This window comes from Leptodactylus fuscus, chromosome 2, assembly GCF_031893055.1.
Source record: "Leptodactylus fuscus isolate aLepFus1 chromosome 2, aLepFus1.hap2, whole genome shotgun sequence".
In the NCBI taxonomy this organism is placed as follows: domain Eukaryota; kingdom Metazoa; phylum Chordata; class Amphibia; order Anura; family Leptodactylidae; genus Leptodactylus; species Leptodactylus fuscus.
Window position 1 is genome coordinate 139,254,153 of NC_134266.1, and position 13,987 is coordinate 139,268,139.

At 36.7% G+C, this 13,987-nt stretch overlaps 1 protein-coding gene across 1 annotated transcript in view; it reads left to right on the plus strand.

Annotated features, from left to right (window-relative positions):
- The window catches only part of VMP1 (vacuole membrane protein 1), a 112,079-nt gene that overhangs the window by 27,651 nt on the left and 70,441 nt on the right, over positions 1–13,987 (plus strand). Inside the window, exons 5-6 of the mRNA XM_075264790.1 lie at positions 17–107; positions 740–850. Coding sequence (XP_075120891.1) covers positions 17–107; positions 740–850 — 202 coding nt within the window. The remainder of the gene's footprint in view (positions 1–16; positions 108–739; positions 851–13,987) is intronic.

Consider the following 13,987-nt stretch of genomic DNA (forward strand, 5'->3'; position numbering starts at 1 on the left):
TATATCTCTCCCATAGGTTATGGCACCGTCGTGGGATGGTGGGCTCATTATTGCTCCTGCTTTCAGTTCTCACAGTAGCGTATTATATTGAAGGAGCACATCAACAGGTAGGCGATTTACTTCTTTCACTGTTAGGCATGAAGTGATGTTGTGTGCAACTGATTGTAGTATCAGAAAAGTGTTTAATATTCTGTATAAATAGTTGTTGTTTAACATTTTCAGTTACATTCATAGAAATTGTCTAAGTGTAAAATTTGATGGGTGGAAAAAGTGAAGCTGTCCCTTCAAGATTTTTTTTATTTTTTACCCCATTCTTTGTTTTTTTAACATTTGAGTCAACACAACCATTTTTGTGGATGAAAACTTTCCTTTCAGTTTTCCACACATTTGTCATCTGTATATAAATAAAATGAAACAAAGTACATATGTCTAGAAGTGCATGACATAAGTTCTTAATGTTCTAGATATGTGCTTGTGTCCTTTGCAGAAACGCCCTTAAGCTCTTTGTCATAGAGAATTTCCATTTTCTCTTTACTCGTTTTATATTGTTAAATACTGTCAACTTGACTGGTATATGTTTCTGTGTAAAATATGACTTGACATGTACCCAGTATTTTTATTGATTGTTATCTTAATTGTTCAATACATATGGCAAAGCTTTTTAGAAACCAAGCAGATAACACAGCAGTCCGTCTCTGAGGAAATTGCTAGAGTACCTAAAGTTGTCTTTCTCTTGCAGTATGTACAGTATGTTGAAAAGAGATTTTTATGGTGTGCCTACTGGGTAGGCTTGGGCATTCTGTCCTCTGTGGGACTTGGGACGGGTCTACACACCTTTCTTCTATATTTGGTAAGATATAAATGTATTTTATTTTAATATTTGTTTTAATCTGTGATATATAAACTTACCCAAAAGTGTTCCTAAAATGTGACTTCTCTAGGAAACAATTTTCTTGTTTGGGAATATTTATTAAGAGGCAGGCGTATGTTACATATGCACCATTGTATGTTGTAGCACTGTGTTTTTGTTTTCTTCACTATAGTGTAACTCAGACCATGAAAAATATAGTAGCCCCTCATGTTCCTCAGTTGGTATTATTTGTCAGTTCTGGTAGGGAGTCTTATAGGCCAAGTAACATGCCCTGGGTAAAAAGGTATGCACATTAGTTCTCCCCCGGATTGAGTTACCACTTATTAGAACATCTTTGGCACTATAGTTATGAGCAGAAAGTATCTGCCAAGCCCAGATTTGTCAGTCTTCTTCCTAGAAGTTCTTGCATGAATCACGTAATTCCTCTGCTTTAAGTTCCAAATTTTAATCTTAAGAACTTTTTATGTTTTATGCGAATGAACCCTTAGACTGACTGTAAATATTGAGCACTTGTTACATGACAGTGAGTCTGGATCTCACGGTTACTTGCACGACACTTCGCACCTATTCAGTAGTGTTAATTGTGTAAAGTTTCCAAAACCTCTACTTGGTGAAAGCCCAGAAAAGCAGTGTAAAGTAACTGGACTGCCAGAAAATCTCAGACACTGCCTGGCAGCTTGGAGGAAACTCCCAGTGGAGCTGTGAGCTGTGTCAGTCGTGTTGCATCATGAAGATTTCCTGCAGAATAAACTATTAATACTCTGCTCTGGTTAGACATGGAGAACAAGACATCACACACAATCACTTCTGAAATTTACCCTGACTTGGGGTCATACTGGATGTATTCAATTTATTGTGCCTTACTGTTCTAAATATATATTTACAAATGGCTCCTTTTTGCATTATGTTCTGTGGTGGTTTGTCTTTATAATCTGTTAATTTTCAATATGGTTTTTGGAGACTGAAGTGCTCTAAGGTTAAGTGTATTTACTTAGTACATAGACAATGCCAACTGTTCACTCGGCCTTGTGTGGTTCATGACTCACAATTATACTTAATGCAATATGCTGACAATATTATCTTCAGGCCTACTCATTGAAGAGTCAAAGCTAGGGCCTGGTTAAAGTAGGCTTACAAATGTAATGCAACAGTGCCACCCAGTGGGGAACATTGGTACTGCCTATTTTCTGTTTTTTGTTTTTCTTTTACTTTAAGAACATAAAACCTACCATTTATTCCAAAATCATAAGAACATAAAACCTACCATTTATTCCAAAATGGTTAAAATGAGAGATAGACACAGTCTTACTATGACATGTAATAAGAAGCTGTGCAGTCAGATATACTCACTATCCTTTAGTTCTTTAGTTTAGAGGATACTGTACGTATGCAGATGGTCATGAAGCTTTGTCAAGAGTGCGTGCAGGTGATTGATCTGTGGGTTCACTTTCTCTACATAAACCTGTTTGTAATATTGATTCACTATTAGTAGAATTGCACACACCTTTTTAAGATTTTTTTTTTTTAAATGATTCTTGACAGCTTTTTTTTTTTCTTTTAATTAGCTGTGTTTATATAATACTCAGTGTTGTACAACAATGCCAATTATAACCTTGATAATAGACCATAAGACATCTGAGCATAAAAAGACATGAGACTCTAAAGGCAGTCAGAGAATCAAATAAGCCATTGTATTACAGCCATCAGTTTATTATTAAGTACTTGCTACTAAGTATTATCACTCAACTCTATATATGAAAAAAAAAAAAAAAGGGGGGATGATTTAGAAAACCCTTCGCTCATGTAATTTTTACTTTGGCCAATATGTCTAATAACAGTGACATGAAAAACAGAAAAACTAAATCTCCCCCCATCTTGTCTTGTCTGATGTCTTTTTCATTTATATGTTGTTGGATATTTCCCTTTTTCATGAGGTTTCCAGAGGTGAGTGATAATACTTAGTAGCAAGTACTAAATACTGACGCATGCCAATTCTGTGGGAGTTTTCTTTGCCACCTCATTTACATCACATACATAATTACAATAGAAGTTAGCACCACATCATCATTGCATTTACTACTGACACTAGATAATATCACAACTTGTCTACCCCCCTCCCTTCCCTGCATGGAGCTTGGGCAAACTCTTCCATAGACTTCAGTAAGTCGCACAAATTTATTATTGCTGTTAATGGTGTAAAGTTAGAAGCTCAGGCAAAATGTCCACCTCCGTAGTCCAATACAGAATAACAATTTTTAAAATCTTACATTCGAGAGAAAAACAAATGAGTCTTGCCACGACCGCATAAAATCCTTTCCCTGCTGCCCTATAACAAGAAACTCACAGGTTACTTTTAATGTATACTTATGCTCAAATAAACCTTTACATCTGCGACATGATTATCTCACTAGAAAGCTAGAGGGCAGTATAGTACTGTTTAGCATCTGACTGTACCAAGTCAACCATTCAGTTTAACCTAATCTTATTTCTTGTAACAAAATGCAGGTTTTAGTTTATGTAGCAGAACAATCTTACTGTTAATATTTTGTTTTCTATTGTAAATATCATTTTGGCTCAATAACTTATATAGCTTATTGTGCGGCATTCCCACTAGGTGATTATTATATGGGGAATTGATTTTAGCATTCAAGGAAAGAAATTTATTTTAATATATTATATTATATACAGGAAATTCAGATTTCTTATAACGTCCCAGTTTGTAACTGCATGTAAAAAGTTTTTCAAGGATCTGCAATTGCTAGATCACAGACACAAATATAGACTTCCAAAAATTTGTTTCCATTCTAATACAATAATTAATGTACAGTAGCACAATTCTAAGGCCACTTTCACTTTCATGAATGTTGGATGGGAGTTGCAAAAACCCAAGGTTTGCGTCTTGTATGTCAGATATCTGACCTTGAAACCATAGTAAATCTACCCCTATTTATAAGTTATATTATATAAGTTTCATGAAATAGTTTTCCATTGTCAGTCATCTGCGCTAAGATCATTGGCGGAGTGGTTCAAAGGATGCTGCCATACAAATTTGCCATACCAATACTTTGCAATGCATTAGCATTGTAGTGCATTGCATTAGTGATCAGACCCCCTGGGGTTCAAGATGTACACCCACACCTGTGTGTGTGTGTGTGCATATATGTATATGTGTGTGTGTTTAAAAATCCAGATCACTCTCTCTCCCCCCCCCTTCCCTAGAACACATATAAAAGTACACCCTGCCTACAAACCTATAAAAATATTTTTCCCATACGGTGAACGCTGTAACAAGAAAAAAAAAATATCAAAAGTGCCAAACTGCTGTGTTTTTTTTCACTGTTTTGTCTCTAATAAAAATTTGAATAAAAATATTGTTCAAAGAAATAAACATCCCCCCAAATGGTGTAAATAAAAATTACACCTGGCCCCACAAAAAATGCCCATACAAGGAAATATAAAAACAGTTATTGGTGTCGGAATGTGTCAACTTTACGGAAAAAATTTTTTTTTTGCAAAGTTTTAGGTCTTTAAGGGGTGTGGAGAAGGTAGCTCGGTAGAAGCTGTGGTGCAGACTCAACCAGTCAGAATCAGGGACACAAATCTTGCGGCAAACCAGTTTATTTGAGGGGAAAAAAAACAAAAACAAAAAAAAGCAAAATAAATTAACCTTTATGTCAGGCACAACAATAAAATACAGCTTTAACTTCAGGCAAAAAAATAAATCCTGCTTGTCTGAGCGCTAACTAAACAGAAAATACTAACTATACGTGTGGCTTACTAGGCTTACTACCAGCCACACGAATTGACCCAAGAAACACTGTACCGTATCAGCAGGTTCTCAATGTCAGGACAGACCCAGACACTCCCTCTTGCTATCAGGACTGCCCTGAAGTGCAATCTCTGCAGCCTTTTATGGTCCAGCATTGAGCCTAGTACCCACAGCTGGAGCTGAGGCCTGTTCCAGACCTGCCCTGGACAACACGTAAGTCAGAACCCTGGGGTTGATATAGTGGGACTCCGGCACTCTGCCACCTTCTCACAGTGGTTAAAATACAAATAGAAGTATATAAAGTTGGTATCCCCAGAGTCCTATTGAAACAGAATATAGTTGACATGTCACTTTGGCTGCAGTGTGAGTGCCGTAAAAACTCAAGCCCGTAAGAAAGTCACACAAATGCACCAGAATTCTCCTATTCCACTTGATTTGGAATTTTGTGCTAGCTTACCAGTACATTGGACAGAATAATCAATGACCCCATTATGAAGAACAATTTGTCCCGCAAACACTAAGCCCTAATACAGCTCTGTAAATGGAAAAATAAAAAGGTTATGGGGTTTGGAAGGCAGGGAGTCAAAAACAAAAATCAAAAAATGTCACCGGTAGGAAGGCGTTACAATATTTTCAGAGATATCTTTGGTTGAAAACACGGTCAGGATTAGAATATGTATGCAGCGGTATAATATATATGATATAAATATCCCAATCTCCACTGTGTTTTCAACCAGTGATATCTCTGATAATTTGAATTGCACTGAAACATTTGTGTCACATGAAAGAAGAGAATTCCCTCTTCCATACGATACCAAAAACAAGTTTGAATGTTATATCTCGGACATTATAAAACTGTTTGAAGTGACCCTCCCCCTCCCCTCATTTTCTCTACATATTGCACAGCCCGTACTCCAGTACACAGTAACATTCAGTGAGAGGCAGAAACCGCCCTCAATACAGAGACAAGGGAAAGGGTGAAAAAATGCAGGATTTCACAGAAAGGATCTAAATTTTTTTTAATAACCCAAATACTGCTTTAAGTATATTACAAAATTTATATATGACACAAATACTGCTAGAAAATCAAACGTTGTCCAAAAGTTATGCTTTTAAGCTAATGTAATAAACACAATAGAATAAGAAGCCGTGCATTTGGTGTATAATTTCTGCCTTTGAAAATCAGGACGTGAAAGAACTCAAGGGTATTAATACAAGAGCACTGTTAGGTACTTTCCTATCTGATTTCATAACCATGGTATTATATTACATGATGAATAACTTGATTACAGAACATCCCACATTGACATCAGAGCATGTTCTTATTATGGAGTCTTGTGAATCATCAGAATGGATTAAACATCTGTTTTGGTCAAGTGGAAAATTAGCTTGTGTAAGGATTTTTATTTATATTTTTAGAATTTTTTTTTGTTGACTTCAATGTGTTAGTGTGACAGACATATGAGTAATTAGATTATACTGGGCTGTAAATGGGCCAACATAGTTTAATATGCGAATAAGCATTATATCATCATCAATTTCATGTTGCTGTTCTCTCTATTTGAGCGCAGCATCTTTAGAGGAGAAGGCATAGATGCTCCCTGTCCTTCATCTGTGTGTGTATATGTGCGTGTGTGTGTGTGTGTGTATATATATATATATATATATATATATATATATATATATATATATAATAACACACACGCACACTGATCTTATAGAAGTCAGAGGCTTTCCTTTTTTGCCTTTTCTTCTTGGTCTCCGTTCTCCAAAATTTTTTGTGTTCCATAGGAAGGAAAATAATCTCTTTTTTTTTTTGTTTGTTTTTTTTTTTACCTCATGTCACTAAAGGATAAAACCTATATGCAAAGAAAAATCGTGTTCAAGCCTTTGTTACAGTCTAGTGTATTATAGTGTAGTGAGCTTACCTCAGTCACTAAGTTAAAAGTACAAAAAATGAGGTAGCTTTCATACAAGGAAATAATAGCTAGAGAAGTTGTGACCAGTAAGCACTAACCACAGGAACCACGTCTGTATTAAACCATTAACGTAGTGTCTAATTCGCGGCTGTGGAGTCTTGGCCACTTTTGGTTGGAGTTTGAGATGGAAGAAAGGGCCTCCAAAATAAATCATTATTTGTAATCCTATTATATACAATAATCAATATTATATAATTGATTCCATTTAGTTTGTTGCATATTTACTTTCATAGCAATTCAGTCACTATATTTTTCAAGAATTAGACTATGTGGTGGACTATGTGGACTGCGGTGGAGGCTTCGTCCAAAATCAGCAAAGGAAACAGTCCTGCATGGACCTTTTTCTCCGCCGATTTCAGTTTCAAAACAACGGACCCCCAACGGCACTATAGTCAATGGGGGGTGTACCAGGCTCAACATGTAATGGCCCCCAACCCACTTTTGTGTCTTTTGATTGACAACTCTCCTTCAGGAAAGCCTGGGTAGCAGTTTGTATATATTATAATGAATGACATATAACGGTTTGAAGTGACCCTTCCCATATTTATAAAATGTACTTATATATATATCTATATATATATATATATATATATATATATATATATATATATATATATATGTGTGTGTGTGTGTGTGTTACCCAGCTCATACTCCCATACACCGTAACATCGTAACATTCAATGAGAGGCAGAAATGGCTCTCAATATAGAAATAAGGGAAATAATAGAGCGATGCAGGAATTCGTAGAAAGGAGACAAAATGTGCTAATAAATTATATTACAAAATTTATTTGTGACAAAAATACTGCCAAAAAAAGCAGTCGGAAAGTTTAGTCACACTTTAAAGAAATGTTATGGGATGTTTCTCCATTTCACTCCTACTGTGATCCGGTCTTACGTTTGATCACGATGACGTGTAGGATCGGAAATATCCACAAGTGATGTGCCATTGGCTTAAGTATCCGTTAAGAATAATCCTTTTGATGAAATAATGGATGTTTGCCATCATACTAAAGCCCTAATGTCCTTTTGTATTATTAGATCACCTTATATGCTGTAATGCTTTCTGTAATGACAATGGAATTGCAGAAGCAAAGTCATGAATTATTTGTTATACTTATTTCTTGATAGAGGGCACAGCACATAGGGGGAAGTTATATATTTCTGTACATTCTCAATAATTTAACAAAGCTTTTCTTTTCCAGTCATTACACTTGGAATCAGTATATGGTTATGATATGACTGTACAATGCTGCTGCAGTTCCTCTTTTCTCTTATCATATTAGTCATCAGCTATCACTTCACATATACCGACAAAGTTATCATTTACAGAAAATCGAAAGTGCCAGAATGTAGAACTTCTCAGTTTTAATAGAAGTGGATGGCAGTATGAAGACTGACTTCCCTAATGCAAGAGCCAGTGACCAGCGGCCCTTATTAGCCTCCCTTTGTGCGGACATTTGCTCTTTGAAAGACATTAAAGCGCAGGTCATGATTCAGCAAGGAGGCGTTGTGTATTCTTGCCGTAACAATGAATGATCTTTTGATAGCTTCATCTTTGTGGGAGAAGAATGAAAGGGAGCAGAGCTGAGTTGCTCGGTATCAGCCTTTCAGCGTTTTGTCTTTGGTGGATGATGCCAGAATGACTGACTGTGGAATGAGTCACCCATTTCCTGGCAATGGTTTCCCTGGGGGCCTAGGCTTGGTTTTCACCCCTAGTACCTCCTATTGTTCAATCCACCTCTTCTTTTTTTTTTCTTTTTTTCTTTTTATATAGTGAGTGATATCTTTTATCACGTCTTATCTTACATTTTGGCCCTGTGGGTTGTTTTTTTTTTGTATTTTTAAACACTGTGTGAACTGTCTCTATGAAGAGATGACTGGACAGTTTAAGTTGCATTACATTATTAGAAAAATAAATACATAAAATATTGTAGCCTAAGTTAAAAAAAAATTAGACATTCCCAAAAATGTTTGCAAGAAAAACTATTTTACTTAAACTGACATTCGGGTATTTAAAAAAATAAATGTAAAATTTGATAATTGCTTTGACAGTTCGATTTTGTTATTTTAATTGTAATGTTTGATAATTTGATTTACATAAACCTTAATTCATTAGTATTAATAGTGTTCATCTTAAAAAGGTTTTCTGAAACTTTGATTTGGATGTTCTGTCCTAAGGAAAGATCATCAATATTAGATTTCTGTGAATTTTTCTCCAGACTCCTTCACCAATCAGCTAGTTGAATGCACTGAATATACTGAAATAGTGAAGTTCTGCAACACCATTTAAAGCCACAACACAACAAGACTCACACTCATCTGATTTTGATGACTTATCCTAACGATAGATTATCAATAGTGATGAGCGAGTAGTATTCGATCGAATACCTCTCTGCCATAGGAATGCGAGTAAGCGGCTGAACACCAAGGGGTTAAGCGCGTCTAATATTCGATGCACTGAGCCCCTTGGTGTTCGGTCGCTTACACGCATTCCTATGGCAGCGAGGTATTTGATCGAATACTACTCGCTCATCTCTAGTTATCAATAGTAAGTGCCTACATTTCTGGGCTTCATTTGGCTTGCTATGGTTGAGCCTGGGGCCCCACATTGTGAAAATGCTGCATTTTACAGTACTTGCAAAGTGGATGAGATTTTGGCTAATACGCTCCACACCTTGCAGAAAAGAATCTGCACCGAAAAAGTTGCGATTTTAAAAAACGGCTTTCATTTTTCAAGATCACTATCTGAAATGGAAGTTTCTCTGTGATCTGTTGTAAAGGACAACAAAAGCAGCTTTTCTTGTAGGCCGTTTCATAAAACTCCACCATTATTTTTGACTGCTTTATGCAAACGGAGTTTATTGAAATCTTTCTACACATAAAATGCTAGTGTTTGTGAATAACTGACTTTAACACACTTTGGTAAATTATTCCAGAGCCAATTTTGCTCTTCTCACTCTTGGTGTTTTGTTTCTTCATACTTGGTGGTCTTCTTCCGGTAATAAGAAAAGCGGTGGCTGCAAGTTGGGTGTCGGCAGTCTACACAAGTAACAAGTATCCATTTTTCTTGGACATATAGAAGTAATACAACTTGCTAATTTATCTATGTGTTTGAAAGTAGGGGCGAGTCAGACAGTCTGACTTACGCCAGTCATCCCAATGATCAGTCATGGCCTGCTTCCATTTATAAATCACTATGGAATTTGTAGCAAATCACATTCCAGTCTAACCGCAGGCTCCAGTGGGTCTCTACTCAAAGTGTGGCAAGTGAATGTTTCTCAGGTGAATCATGGTGGGAACCGGGATGTGTTCTTTGTCTATGTTGCATGTGTAGAAAAAAGCACTACTGGACTTCCCAATCATCACCCATTAATAAAGTAGATTATAAACTACTTTGATTGTGATTTTAATTATGTGTTAATTTATTTTAGAATGTAAAATAATTGTGTTAATTGTTGTATCAGAATGGAAAAGAACCATATGATGCTCATTCTTCTTTACTTCTATTTTTTTTTTTTTTTTTTTTTTTTTTTTTTTAGTTACTAAATTAATTTGCCCAAATGAATAACTGGCAAAGTTAATGTACCCAATAGAAACTCCTTCAAGTACTGGGACATTATACACTTTTAGAAATGAGATATATCGAAAGATATACTTCACACCCATATAAAATAAAAAATAACAGGACTTGTGAATGGTCATAATCTCTGTACAGTATTGCATAATATGATGGCGCATTAAACCCAATAGAGAATAGAATCTATAGGCTGCGCCCAGATAGAGTCCTTTTTTTTCTTTTTTTTTTCTTTGTGGGTTTTTATTTATTTATTTATTTATTTATTTATTTATTTTGGAGTCTGGCTGCTAAGAACTTCCCCACCAGTCACTGAAACAAAGGGAGAGCTGCCAGGGAGAGCTGACCACAACAGAAGATGTACAGCACTTGGCCCCTCACATTTTTACAAAGATCATGACAAAGTATTCTGCTCTGTTCCTGCATTTGAACAGTGTACATATTATCACTTACTTGGATGACTTTCTGCTGTCAACCCCGTCACTGGATTTACTTTATGCCCAACTTCAGTTCATAAAGGAGACGTTCAGAGACCTTGGTTGACTGATAAATTTGGAAAAATCCAGTCTAATTCCAAGCAAGCAAAAAAAATCTTCCTGGGGATTCTATTGGACTCTCAACAGATGTCCTCCTTCCTCTCATTACAGAGGCAAGAAACCCTTGTTCACATTATATCTCAATTTCACTCCACTCGTTCAAATTCCATCAGGCATAGTATTCATCGTCTAGGTCCTTTCATGGTCATGATTCCTGCAGTTCGCTGGCCTTACACTTACTCAGGACAACTTCATTCTTTCGTTCTTTTCATTCTTTTGGTAAATTGGTCATTTTAGACCAATTTAATCCTATGGATGGATTTTATGTATCTTTTTTGGGAGAATTTTCAGGTGTATATGCCAGATGTCTACGATAAAGGGTAGACAAGGTTCTTATTTTATATACATATACTTTACAATCCAAGTCTAATAGATATTTCCCCTATTAGGTCTGTTGGTCATCCTGCTTGGAACATAATTGATCGCCTGTGTCTTCTGAGTATTTGTTTAGCATAGTCTTCTTCTGACTCACCCTCTTTAAACTGACTTCATATCTATCATTCTTTCCATTTATGGTTTGTCTTGCTGTTTTTCCTCTTTCTCTTCTAGGTTTTTTTCTACAGTATTCATCAATACTATGGCTCTATCCATTCTTAGAAGGATAACCTTTATATAAAGACCCCACTTTACAAACTTGAGTTGTAATTTTTGAAACCTATTTTTTGATCTCGGTCCTGGCTTAATTTTTAAGAAGTACTGAATAAACATATCTCTGAGACAGCTTTTCTCTCAACTGGTGTTCAAGGAAATGATCAGATTCAACATTTTTGCTACCACAGTTAGATTGGCATTGATGGTTGTAGCAAGCCCTGTTATGTGCAGGTCATGGAAATGGCATCTGTCTATCCATTCTTCCTAAAAGTAGCATGTTTTTCTGTTGCTCAGAAAAAAATTTACACTGGAAAACACGCCGTGGATATCTTAAATATCATTTAAGTTTTTCTTAAGTAGTTTTTTATGCTGATTTCAAATCTGAAAACCATTTTGCTCAGGTCAAATTCTTAAGATATTGTCGAACAAATGTTTTTATTTTGCTTAAATAGGACTTCAAGCTGACAGTATACAAAATTATATATATATTATAAATAAATTTGTCTGCTTATTGCCGTTGGCAATGACACGCGTATACGCATGCAATTGTTGCTGGCGATGATCCGCCTGTGCCCGTATCTTGGCTCTGCTACATCTCTGTATGTGCGCAGTATACCCGGGTGTGTCCCGGGTACCAAACGCACAAACTTTCACATTTATAATATTAGTATGATAGAGATATATATATATATATATATATATATATATATATATATATATAAATATTGCATTATAATTATTTATTAAAGGGGCTCTATCATTGGCAAAAGACATTTTTAACTAATTACATCCATCCATAGCCTTTACAAAGGCTAATCCATACATACCTTCTGTATGTAAATTGCCTCAGTAGTGTTTGAATAAGTCCGTTTATATTCATATGCTAATTAGCTTTCCGATGCACAGGAAGTTGTCAGCTAGCTCTGCTCTCCCTGCTGTGTACTATGTATGAGAGCAGGGAGGAGGCAGCAGCCTGTGCTGTATACACAGGAGACAGTGCACGGAGAAGGCTCATTAGCATATGAATAAAAACTGACTTATTCAAAATCTACTGAGGCAATTTATATACAAAAGGTATGCGTGGAATAGCCTTTCTAGAAAACCTAGGCGCAGTCAGCAATGAACATGGCGAGGGCTTCCACCAGCAGGAGTAAGATTAAAATTGTGGATATTTCAAGAATAGAGGGTTATAGAGAAAAACGGTTTGCATATTTGAAATCGGCATGTTTAAATTGACTTAGATCGATAATTGTATACCAAGATATCTGCAGAAAGGGTTTTTTTTTTGTTGCTTAGTTTTATCAGAATGTGTCCTAAAAATGGTACTGGGCTTCAGTGGCTAACTGCTGTTTTTTCAGCTGTATGCCTGTTTGTAAACCAAAACCAGGATGGGAGACTACACAGAAGTGATTTATAATGAAAAGGATTGTACCTTTTCAGTGTTTTGAATGGATCTCCTCCTAGTATTGGCCTGTGAATAAGGTCTTAGTCCTTATTCACATGACCGAACTTGCCGGCCATGTCCTAGCAGTTTTTTCTCCAAACGATCCATGTGGCCTATTAAATAACAGAACACACCATTTCCTGAGCCATCTTCCTGGATCCTTCAATAGACTCATGTCCATGGCAGATCCATGAAAATAGGTTACCCTTGGGGATATAGTCAGCTGTAAGAAACTACCAACTAGAGAGGATTTTATAGTGGGTTTGCTGTGTCTTACAAGATCTAGAGAATTAGTGGCACATCTGGAAGACTGAGGGCCACACGTCTGGTGAAAATGAGACCCCCAATTCCTGCTCCCAGCTCTCCGTGAATGCAGGCAGTTGATCAGCAGAACACTCTAATAGCATGTTATAGATGGAATGGGTTGGGCCTTAGGAAGAAAGTCAGAGGCACTCAAATGGCAACATTGCCCTATGTAGATCATGCGAGTTATAGAAGAATAGAAGTGAGTCAGCTGAATATCATGGAGTCGACATAGGGAAGTATGAGTTGTGCAGTTCTACCAGTGGTATTTATTGAGTTAAAGTAGGGAAGTCAGAGGGAGCTAGTTTGGAGACCTCTCCAGGGCAACCTAGAGCTTAGAGTTGGCAGAGTAATGTGCGCATTCTTGACTGGCAGTGACCGCAGATAAGTAGTAGTTAGAGCAATCTGGGACGACCAGTACCCCTCTCTCTTTGAGTTTGGTAAAGGTGTGTGTTGTGATTCTCTGAGGTTTCAATTGCTCAGATAAATCTGGTGAAGGATTTTTGGAGTGTGGTAAAGAATAGAGTTGAGCGAATAGTATTTTATCGAGTAGGTATTCGATCGAATACTACGATATTCGAAATATTCGTACTCGATCGAATACTACTAGCTATTCGCAGTAAATATTCGATTCAGAGCCAGCGTTGATTGGCTGAATGCTATACAGTGTATAGCATTTGGCTAATCAACACTGGTTCTGCAGCAGGCTTGTCCTTGATAGTCCGGAGAGCTGGCAGTTTGTTGTTATGAGCGAGCTTACTTTTTCTCATAGGAATGAATTGACCAGCACTGATTGGCCAGTGTACAGCATTCGGCCAGTCAACGCTGGTTCTGATGGAGGCTTGTCTGTTAGGAGGT